This window comes from Nothobranchius furzeri, chromosome 5 (genome assembly GCF_043380555.1).
Source record: "Nothobranchius furzeri strain GRZ-AD chromosome 5, NfurGRZ-RIMD1, whole genome shotgun sequence".
Classification (NCBI taxonomy): domain Eukaryota; kingdom Metazoa; phylum Chordata; class Actinopteri; order Cyprinodontiformes; family Nothobranchiidae; genus Nothobranchius; species Nothobranchius furzeri.
In genome coordinates, this window is record NC_091745.1 from 65,355,840 (window position 1) to 65,368,087 (window position 12,248).

General features: G+C 40.9%; 1 protein-coding gene across 5 annotated transcripts in view; it reads right to left on the reverse strand.

Annotated features, from left to right (window-relative positions):
- The window catches only part of sema6cb (semaphorin 6Cb), a 181,663-nt gene that overhangs the window by 60,214 nt on the left and 109,201 nt on the right, over positions 1 to 12,248 (reverse strand). For all 5 annotated transcript variants that reach the window (XM_015949872.3, XM_070551014.1, XM_015949870.3 and 2 more), the window contains one exon: positions 4,793 to 4,999. In XM_015949872.3, coding sequence (XP_015805358.3) covers positions 4,793 to 4,937 — 145 coding nt within the window. In that variant the 5' untranslated portion in view covers positions 4,938 to 4,999. The remainder of the gene's footprint in view (positions 1 to 4,792; positions 5,000 to 12,248) is intronic.

Below are 12,248 nucleotides of genomic sequence, written 5' to 3' on the forward strand. Positions count from 1 at the left end.
GGCAGGATTTAGAGTCATTATTGTTCATGATGTTCGGACATCTCTCCTCTGATTGGCTAACAGCAACACAACTCTACCACTGACTCCATTTGCTTTGTAACATTGATGTTTTATCTCCACAAATAACACGAGCCAGAGAAGTTCTGCCATGTTGTGTAGTTGCTGACTGTTAAGCTTCTACTAGAAGAGATGCTCTGCTCTCTCCTGGATGCTAAATCAACAACAGCCTTTCCCGTCACGAGCCAAGATGATTGAGTCCACGAATGTTAATTTACAGTGTGTCGTAGAACAGTGGCTTTTCTGGACGAGCGTTTCCCGGTCTATTTATCAGCGGCTAATGAAGGAAATAGGGGTAGAAGAATCTTTTCACGTTTAGACTACATGTTAAACTCAGAGTGACCAAATAAACGGTTTCTCAGTGAACTTGCTCTTTAAAAATGTGTTTTGACACAAGAGGGAAAAACAAAGTTGAACTTTAACTTCTACCTGAGAGATTAAAGCCAAAAACATAAGTCACATTGCTGTTTTGCAAACTAAGGTTTGTCTGTTTGACATTCAGACAGTCGAACAACAACAATGACTAAGCATGCATCCATAGCATCATTTGCAATTTGAAAATGACAACCCAAAGGTTACAATCTAGGATCTTGTGCTCACAATCCAGAGCTAATACCGTATGCTAATGTGCACTTGTGGAGGTGGAGGAGCGGCGAATAATAATAAAAAAAGGCTTCCCAAGTTGCAAATTAGGCAGCCGTGCCACCGGAGTCAATCTGATTTAAATAAATGGCTCCCGGTAAGCATTTCTGCACAGACGTGTCTGGGGACTGAGCCAAGTAGGAACAAGAAAACAAAATAAAATATTTCAATAGAGAGCCTCTCCGTCTGAATCAGCCCGCATTTAAATAGCAATCATCTGTTCCAGAGGTTCCTCAAGTTCACCTCAGAATTGATATTTAAGTACCTTCACCTTGTAAAAGATCATCTAAAATCCTCAAACACTAACAGAAGAAAGCGAGCCATTTAAGAGCAACCAAGCGTTCGCCGGTGCTGCGGCACCAAAAGATGCATAAGATGAAACTGGTCAGGTGGAGTCAGCAGGAAGAAATAAATATCGGCTCCATGTTCCACTAAAGTGAACTTACAGTTCTTTCTTCTTCCTCTAGTTACGGTAAGGTAAAGTTCTCTCTTTCTACTTTTCAAACATCAGATCAACTTACAGGGTGGAAATTTTCATGTCCAGAACTATAGGACTAAATGACTCCCATCACCAGGCCGGCACTCTTCCTAAAACCAAAACGTAATGATCTCAGAGACTTTCTGCTGCTCTTGAATGGATTTTAAACCAACACACTGAACTCAAATAAACTGTATTCCCACTGGAAACATGCCACAATCCCAAAATAAGCCTCTTTACTGAGTCCTCCTTAAACACTTGTGTCAAATCAGTTCAGTGATATGAAAGCACGATGACCTCATCCTGGCATCCACTTCCTGAAGATTTCAATATCATGTTTTGGAAGAAAACATCAGAAAATGAAGCTTTTTTGAAAGATGAACAAAAAAAAAAAAAAAAAGGATCGAGGACGTTTCCTTGTGTATTTACTGTAGAGGTAAAAATCACCATCTCACTTGGTTTGTTGTACAGGAAGCCCCAGAAAGGACTTTGGACCAGCATCAATCATCCTCGTCATCTCCTTGGCTTGTGGATGTTGGTTATTTTATAAGCCCTCTAACCCTGCTTTCTTCTTTTTATAGCTTTTCTGGATTCTCCCACAAGTTCCTTCAGTCTAGCTTATTCTGCTGTTTTCTGCCCTGCTGCGGTGAGGTAATGTGTATTTCTGCACCTCCTATAAACTGTAAAACTCACTGACGGGTTTCTGAAACTGCCCTCTCCGAGTTTATCTCCTTTTTCCACCTAGATCATGAAGGAAAATGTACACCAAACCAGCCCATCGCATATGTGCTAACTAATGAACTGACTCTTCACAAGAGGTAAACTATGAAACCATGACAACCGAGCCATGGAAGACGTGCAACCTCTCTCTGCAAATGCAAAGCAGATTACCTGGACCATCATGTCTCCTCCTAACTCACACAGGAGAACAATATAACATTGTCTTCTACTACACAGATTTTATAAAACCACGAGACAAAAACTGCATGCAGACATGTTGGTGACGATAAACAAACGCAGCCAATTAAAGCATTGGAATAACGTCACCCTCCTGACCTTTGAGAATGTGTCCACCTTCCTGTCCCGACACTAACCCACCATAAAGAAATGCTCGATGCTAACATATGTTTAGTTTATTTTCTACAAAGAGGAGTCATTTAGATCTCAGTTCTCACAAAGTACTACAATTTATAATGGATGTCATAAAGTTGCAGGAGACCTTGTGCCACGCCGTCACCTGCAAGAGTCAGAGGTGACAAATTGCTCTCATTACACCTGGGACGGAGCTCCATAAATAGGACTATTAGCGCGGCTATTTCTGCTAATGCGTACCTCTCCTACAGATAGATCAATTACCGCATGTGGGACATCATCTCGGCCACCTCTTAAATCAGTTATGGGCCATAATGGTAAGCAGCCATGGTCTCTTCTGTAGCCCTCTAATGATGGGATGCCCATGATGGGCCTTTGGGTTTTCTGATAAAACAGGAAGTGAGTCCAAAACATGATATCGAGTTTTAATTTCATCAACGTGCTTAGTTTTACTTTCCATTAGTTTTTTTTTATAACGGTTGCTGGACGGGTTGGACACAGTGGAATATTTTCCAAAGGAAGCATAATAAATATGAATGACCTGACGGCGGCCATTTTTCCTGTTCTCCAATTTAAATCAGTTTAGAGTTTTTCGTGGCACTTTGCAGAGAGCTTGATTCATGCATGTTGGAAATGTAGCCACAGTTTTCTACAATTTGACATGTCGCAGAGAAGGATATTTTATAAATTCATATTGCAAAAGAAGAACGTAAACCGCAACAGTAATATGTGTACGGATTTCACAAGAAATGTGGTTTTATTTGTCTAAGTGCAAAACTTAGTTAATAGGATGTAGTTTCCTCCAGGTTACCATTACACTGATCAGTGAGGAATCTAACCCAACTCAGCTCATGAACTGCAACATAAGGTGGAAACTGAAAAGTCAGTGTTTGCATGGCCAAAGTATCAAAGTTTTGATGGTTTGATACTATAGCAGTAGAGTTGTGTGGCTTGTCCAAAAATCTGCATTCCATTTATCCCATTGGCTTAAAAACATCAATTTTGTTTCCTTACGGTGGAATAAAATCAAAATTAATTTAGATTTTTTATCAGATATTTTTTAGTAATTTCTTACTGAACTATGTAACCACACAATTTCACCATGCTAAAACATAGGCCTAAAAATTAGCTACCTTATGTTAACGCGTGCTAGTCATGCTAATGTCTTGCCTCAGCTGTAATTAATCACGATGTTTATCACCAGTTCACAGTTAAATTATGTTAACTGTAAATTTAATAATAATGACCGGGTAAACACACCTATGACGTTAGCATTTTGAGCATTATTGGCTTATAAATAAACACTAAGGTGAATAGGCTTAGAATGTGTCACATCTAAAATGGTCCATGTGGAAACAGTTCCCAGTTTTTTCCACAATTAGACAAAAGGTGACGATTCCAAAATCTCTGCTTCAGCAGATAGCCATCAATTTCCAATCCTTCCCTGATTTTTAATCACCACTTTGCCATTCTCTTATAGTCAAAATAACAATATACTAATTCCTGTGAGCTGAAGTGAAAAAATTAGCATGCTTCTTTATTTGTTTGGGTTTTGACATATTTTCTAAGGGTTTGGCTCAAACGTGTCACATAAAAAAATGATGTAGTTGTTCTCCCAAATCACAGAATAAATAGGTGAATGTCCCCACTGTGGGATCAATAAGTCTATTCTATTCTATAAACGCAGATACATGTGTAACTTCTAGATACTTGTTATTCCAATGACTGTAGAAATAATGGACCAACCCTCTGCACTGTAACTTGTAGGTTTCTGAAAAGCAGAATTGAAGCCTGTTGGGCGGCTCCCACCAACACATGCCTCGTCACACTCAGAAAATACCAAAATGGAGCTGACAGCAGGGCTGTGACCAACCAAGGTTGGCGGACAGTTTTAGCTGCGGCTTAGCAACTCTACCCTCTTCCTTCTAGTCTTTAACACTTTTTGTGAGGTCGAGGCTGAGGCTTTCCCTGGAGTAAGCAGAGGGGCTAACTGCTAGCGCTAGCACCGACAGCTCCTCTGCCAATAAAAAGTACACGCCCCTAATAATTCACAGTTTTAAGCTTTAATTACATTTAAACATAAGAGCTACAAAAGAATTCACCCTCCTTAGAGTTGTCTTGATCTATTAAACCTAAAATAGTTTTTGGAAACGACTGTAAACACGTTTATTTCTCCTGTTAGGTTGACATTTTAACATAGGAGTCAATAGAAACTCGCTTCAAACTAGATTCGACCCCTAGCGAAAAAGGAGGGCTCTGCAGGCAGACGCTCCCCTTTGGGTTACTCTTCTCTTATGTAGCCTTTTCATTTCAACATATTTTTGGGTTATGATGCATTTTAACCAAGAAAGGACAAATAAAACTCCAGTAACATCGATTCCAGCACTGAATAAAACTCTTTAAGCACATCCTGCTCACAAAGACCCTGCTAATCACATATAAAACATCTGTGACCCGTGCCTTGTTTCACATGTGCTACTGCAACACTAATCACTATGGCAACACAACTCATTCTGAACTCACATTCCTTTCCCACAATGCTGATTGGTTCCAGGTCTTGGGGAAACGGTGCAGCTCCTGAGGACAGCTGGGGTAAAAAGGCGACTAAGGTGAGAGCCAGGACAGCTGGCAGGATGGGTGGAGGAGGCGGTCCGCCCATCAGCCTCATTTTGGCAGAAGGTGGGACTTCACCAGAAACACATGGTCCACAGCCGACACCCTCCAGTCCACCTAAAACAAAACACAAGGTGAGCACAGTTAGAGGAGTTCACACATAGCTATGAGATAATAAAGTAGATCATATCTGATAAACACATGCTGCTTTTAATTATTTACTGATTTTAACAACAACAGGCGTTTAACGGACAACTTCATAGCAGGTCCTTTTAGAAATCACTGCCTCAAGTCAGAGCAAAGAGGTGAGCGAGTGTCTCCTGAAGCTCCGTGATGAGAGCTGATATTTAAACAGGAGGTTGACTGAGTCAGAGGACGTCTCAGACAGGAGGGAAAGAGCCACGACCAGGACACCTGCAACATTTAACAAGGTCTCAGCCAACACTGCAGAATTATCATATCCATCCATATAGATGGCATTTATCTGAATATTATTTGACCTTTTTTCTTCTTTTTTATAAGATTTTTTTTTACTTAATAAAAATTGTTTTTAAAGGCTTGTGACTTAAAGCAGAACAGGCGATCAAAAACGGTTACTCTACATGTAGAAGTGTAGAAAAAGATCAATGTGATTTTCTCACAGCTGGACATCAACTCAGTACAAAAAACACAACAACAAGCATGTTAATATCACAAATGTATTTAAAAGTAGCCTCGTAGCCACATTTCAAATTGTTCACTATGTGCGTTGTTACGACAGAGCAGGTATAAGGCACCATGATCGGCAAGGTCACTTTTCTGTGCACAACACCTGTAGCTATCGCAGAAGCAGTGAAACAACATTTCGCCGTCCATTAACCAGTTCTTTAAACAGATCATTCAGCATCAGCTGGCTCTGTGTTGTTGTCCGAGTTGCTGCAGTGAACTAAAAATTTTAGTGGTGAACTAGGACCAATACCACTCGCTTTGCTGTCTGGTTTAAAATACATCCAAACTTTAGACATTTTCGCCCACTACATTAGCCCACTAGCTAACAGCTACATGTTAGTAAGTCAACATGATTCCTTGCCATAAATTGTGTGATGTGTTGTTTTTATCCAAGAAACTGACAAAATTGAAGGGGAAGTTGTTGAAATTAAAACTAAACCATTTATATTCTGTATGAAAATGTATCTCAGGATGAATAAAAAAAAGTCACATTTGCGTGTACAATAAACAAAGGAAGAACAATTCAACAATAGAAAAGAAAAAACAAACCAATAAGAAGAACCAAGAATACAAAAAGACTAGAACTAAAACCAGTAATAACCCTTCCATATATCACAGGCATAATGGAAATAATAAGAATGATGAAAAATTTAACAACACACCAATCAAACCACATGACAGTCAGAAAAAGACTGGCACACCCAAAAGACAAGATGTCAGCAGATAAAAAGCGGAGACATATACAGAATACCATGCAAACTCTGCAATAAAACATACATACAACTCAACACATGAAAAACAGAACATCAAAGAGAGTGAGAAGGAAATAAGTCAGACACTTATGTGCAGCAAAACAAGAAGCAGAAAATACTATAAAGAAATCAGCTATACAGAAGCATACAAAAGATGGACCAAAGAAGCCATTAGACATTGGATCATGCATTGGACAGTGTCATCAGCAAAGGGGGAGGGTGTCGCCTTCTGCTGCCTGCGGATTAACGGAAGTGACGCCACCAACACCGGCGAGCTCTGATGATGCCCAGGGTCGCTAGCCGAAACATGTCAGCTTCAAGGTAAACAACTAGAACAAAAGAAAGTAATGGACGAATCACAACTGCTGATTTCAAGTCAACTTATAAGAAATGAACCAGTCTAGTGGAAAGACCAGGCTCAGAAGAGCTCTATTGCAGCACCAGAACCATATCAGAACTGACGTTCATCTTCACCTCATCCAGATGTGACCTGAATCCAGAAATTTGGCACAAACTGGTTTCATTTGAACAAAGCATGGAGGACAGCACAAAACAAAGGATCTGAAGAGAGTTTATTGAGTCATTCCCAAAGGAATCCAGAGATTAGTGATGCCCAATAAAACAGGGAAAAAAGAGCCTGGAAGCCAGAAGATCCTTCTTTTATTGTGTGCTTCAATCAAATATTGAAGGCAATATTTGTGGTTCCTCTGAGGAACTTTGCCAACAGAAAGGTCAAATAAAACATTACAGTGTTGTTTTGCTTTCAAAGAAACACATAAAAATCTAAAAATGTGTTGCCATCAGATAGAAGACGGACTCGATGATCCAACTTAAAGCTGCAAGAAGATCGCCGATGTCTTCTTTTCTGAGTTTTCCCCAAAAGTTTTTCTACCATGCTGCTTTAAATGGGATTTGTGCCACATGATTATAAGCTGGCAGGAGCAAAAAATAAGTCAACAGGAATAAACATAATCATACATTTTCTGAATAGTCAGATTTGCTTTAATGCAGGGAAGTGAGAGTGGCGTTTTGCAACGAGGTCAAGCAATCATCACAACTCCATAAACTAATAAAGACGGGCAGGAGTCTGGCTGTGTTTACTTTATGAGTTCTACCCATTTGTGTGGCCTGCCTTGGGCTTCTCAGGACAATATATGTGATAGATGAGCTTAATACGCAGCAGCTGGGAGGTTCCTCTAGCCAGGAAGGGTGGCCATTTGCACACTAAGTTGGTTATAGTTGTCTTTCTGAACAGGGTCAATCAAAAAGAATTTAAAAAAAGTGCATTCAAATATCAAAATGGAGAACTTTGATCCTGTGCATTAAACAGATGTTTAATACAATTTAAGATGTAAAACAAACCCAGACTGACTAACTTACATCTGTTGTGAAAGTGCACAAACAGTCAGCCATAAGCACAGTGGTGGCGCCAGGGGGCGCTATAGCTACCCCTGGATTAGTCATTGCACCCCCATAGCACCCCCAAGTAATTAGATTTATTTAGTTTTTTTACAATTTAATTTTAATTTCACGTGTGGATGTGATAATATTTAACATACAAAACAAAAATGAGTAAATTATATCGATAGTAAAAACTTAAACCAAAACGGGAAATTGATGTTAACCTTTGACCTCATTTTCCACCTGCGAACGAGTGAAAGGTAGAGCTAGTGGTAAAATGGATCGGTTTTTGTTGCCCACATTTCCACGGGTTCAGTCAGAACGAATGAATCTTTGGAAGTGATCTCAGACCCACAAAAACCTACAGATCTGGATGAAGAGAGTCAACCCTCAACCGCCGCAGCAGTCGAGGGTTTTGCCGCTGGAAATGCTAACACTAACGTTAGCTAACCTTGCAACACTATAGATGGTTTTCTGCGTGGCTGTATGTGTTTATGATTTCATGGAAAAGTCAGCGATTGTTCATATGCTTATGATGTATATTAATGATTGTTTCAGGTGTTGTTGAGGTTTTGTGCATGCATGTGTATCTGCTAGTGTTGAAGGTGTTTTAGAGAACAATAGGTACGCATGACCACTTCCTTCATAGCACCCTCAATAAAAAGACTAGCTCCTTCATAGCACCAGCAGAAAAAAAATTCTGGAGCCGCCACTGCATAAGCAGCACAGAGAGCAAGCAGAAATCATTCTGGAATCATTGGCAATCCACTTAGCTGAAGGAAGGCAGCCAGCGGAGTGATGATGATGCATGCAAAACACCACAATGCTAGTGAGTACAAGCACTTACACGACACGCCAAGACACTCAGACCATGCAGCCTGTTCAGGACTTTCTCCGATGGTTCTGGACAGCTTTTGGACTTCAAACTTCTAGGAACGACATGATGACCAGATCAAGAGGGAAGTTCATATAGTAGAAATAACACCTTATGATAGGAACTAGGGCTGGGCGATATGGACCAAAACTTATATCTTGATTTCTTTTAGCTGATATACAATGTTTATCTCAATTTATTTTAGGGCTGCAGCTATCGAATATTTTTGTAATCGAGTACTCTATCGAATTATTTTATCGATTAATCGAGTACTCTAATAAATTACCCTTTTGCGTGTGTAAACCATTATATCAAATAGCATGTTATAAAATATGAAAGACCTCTTAAAATGAACATGCAATTGCCAGTTATTCTTCAAGTTTTATTCAAAATTAGTTTTCAAAACTTCAGCACTTCAACTTTACTTCACAGTAAACAAATGCGAGCAGCTGCGGCCCAAACAGCACCAGAACCGCTCACGGCGCATACGCAAACATGGCTCGCCAGCTGTTTCCCTATTAACACGCGTCCATTTTAATTTCTACACTTTTTTTCTCACAGAATAACAAGGATTGTCGAGAAAGCATGTTTGCCGTGGTTATGTGAAATTATACTGATCACAAAACATTTATTTACTCTTTCGTTTTCCTCCGCCACTCTCATAAATACCTGTGTCCTCCTGCAGCAATCCTGAGGGACAACGGACATCAATGACAACACAGTAAAAAGTTAGACGTGTTGTAAAAACTGCTATTTTTAGCACATTTTAAGACTGACGTGTTGCTACCAGACGTACAGTGTGAGCTGAAACTGAGTGCTACAAATGAAAAAGTCGCAGTGTCTGCAGAATATATAGAAATACAGGCTAAAATGCATTATATTGTAGAGGCTCGAGTCCGCTTGCAGAAGTGACATTTACATGTGGATGTTTCCTGGTCAGGTGCTGCAGCATGGAGGATGTGGTGTTGTGGAAGGCTAAATCCATTTTACAGTATTTACACTGGAGTACGTTTTCCGCCTTACGATGTGAAAAATGGTCCCACACCTTTGACATTTTGTCTTTTTCGCACTCCACCGGGGTCCACGTTGTCCGCCATGGCTTAAGAGAAAGTTAAGTTACATTCGCTACTCGCGTGTGCATTCAGTGCTGTGTGTATGTGCGTCACTTATTTCGGTCCGGGTGAAACATGACCACGGGCGATTGCAAAGCCATGAATTAATTAAACATGAATTAAACGAAGCATCGAGGCAGAGAATTTGACTCGAGGATTTTTTGTACTCGAATTATTCGAGGTACTCGAGGAATCGTTTCAGCCCTAATTTATTTTTTCCTCCTGTAAAATATTTACAAGTGAACTCCCTCTGTTGATTCTTGTCAAACATTAACCTTAGTGCCTATTCTCTACCTGTCTGAGCTTTAGAAACTCTGTTAAAGCTGCCTGTTAACACACACACACACACACACGCGGGTTTATATCTGTGTGCTTTACCTCATTCATTTTTATACTGTATTAGTAACGCTTTTAATGTAAACTGGACATTGAGTCTGGAATAAATCATCCATCTCAGTTGAGAGGTTGTGACAGGCCTCAAAACAAGCGGTCGTTTTCTGCTCGTTTCTAGTGCTCAGCCAGTGTCTAAATAATATAGCGTAATATATAGTTTTTGGATGGCAAAAAGTGCTGGGGACAAAAATTAACCTTGGAAAAAGTGTGTGTGTGTGGGGTGGGGTGGGGTGGGGGGTGGGGGTGGGGGGCATGTCCCCCTCAAAACAATGTCCATGCCATGCCAGGATGTCTCCTGCCCATAGGCGTCATTTTAACTGGGGACACCGGGGACATGTCCCCGGCAAAATTTGTAATTGGCAGCTGTGTCCCCCCCACTTTCAAAAAAGCCTGCTGATGAGGGTTTTTGTTTTACCAGCTCAGATCTTATACCAGGGGTCGGCAACCTGTTCCCATCAAAGAGCCATTATTTACCCACAGTAAAGAAAACACCGCAGCAGTCGCATCGTTGTGGGCGGGGCCTACCCTCAGACAGCAGAGCGCTGCTCACAACAGGTGACAGTAGCCGGTACCATGCGTCGCACCGGTGGGGGATTCAACACCCACACTTTTCCAGCTGTTTTGCTCACCTCCACACCAGTCTGGTCTCTTTAGGTCGCACTCACTCCGTTTGCCTCATCTCCTTCTTCACCTCCGCTTCTGACAGCCGATGTCGGGTTTCCAGGAGAGCAGGAGAGGGAGGGACAGAAGAGCTCGACTGAATAATTTTACGTCTTGACATTAGCTGTACAAAGTCTGAGTTTGATAAAGTGAAGAACAACCATTTGCAGAGGTTTATAATAGGCGCGGCGCCAGGTTTTCATTTTTGGGTGGGCCACGGTAATTTTGGACGGACCTTAATAAGTAGTGACTTAGTGAAGCAGGCAGGTCGCGCTAGAAAATTTCGTTTAAAAAGACGTCATAAATGTGTTCCCCCGTCATTTTTATTTATAAAATATGAAGTAAAAACTCCCAATTTAATTTTCATTCATTTGTCATTAATATGTAGTCTACACCCGTGCGTTAAGTGGACCAACTTCCAGTAAATGCAAAGCATCCAGCCAACTTCCAGTAAACGCAAAGCATCCAGCCCACCTCTCCAAATGCGTAAAATGTGCATCAGCCGCTATAGGCGTGCCGCGCGCACCGTCAGCTATCGGCCCAGACAAGAGCAGAGCAACTAGAGAAAGAATAGAGGATAATTCTGTCTGGATGTGGATGGAGATTACATTTTACAGCAGCCTGATCATCATTTAAATACATAAACCATCACCTGTCTTCTAGTCCATGCTATCAGCATTATTTTATCTGGTGTGTGTGTGTGTGTGTGTGTGTGTGTGTGCGTGTGTGTGTGTGTGTGTGTGTGTGTGTTCCACTTCAAACACTGGTCTAACCAACCAGACCTGCGTGTCCAGTAACGTATTAATGTTACAATTAAACTGTTTCACTTCATGTAGGCTAGGAACATTTCACCTGCCGTGGCCCGAACGCTTCTGCTCCACATAAACTTTCTGCGTGATCAAATGTCTCTACAGGAGCTTTCTGAGCTGAAGAGGCGACTGGATGCGTCATGCGTCTCCATATTGGAGACGGGAACAAGCGCTGTTCAGCCAAACTTTCATAATTTCATAAAAATAACATTTTTCCAAGTGACACATCCCTCAGAGAGACCGGGTTTCCAGACCGCTTCAGTGGGAGGAAATCAACAACATCCTTGAGTTTATCCGTCAAAATAAACAGTCAAATGGAAATATCTGTAACCTGTCATTTAACTGTTTTGCCTTCCTGTGAAGATTGTTGCAAAGAGAAACAACTAAACTTGATTAACCCCAGAGCCGTGCGCACTGCGCTGTACGTCGTGACTGTAAATGAGGGGAAATGATTTAATCGGATCGTTTTCTCTTCAACATGGTTTAATGTAAAGTTTCATTCAGTACAAACTTTAGTTACACCAATCTAACGAGACAGAGCCTGGATTTGTATTCTGAACAGTTTAAACATGTTTAAAACGGAGACGTGCGTGACACGTCTAAAATTCGCACCTGCTCCGCTATTATGGAAATTAAACTAACAAGATGAATAGCATG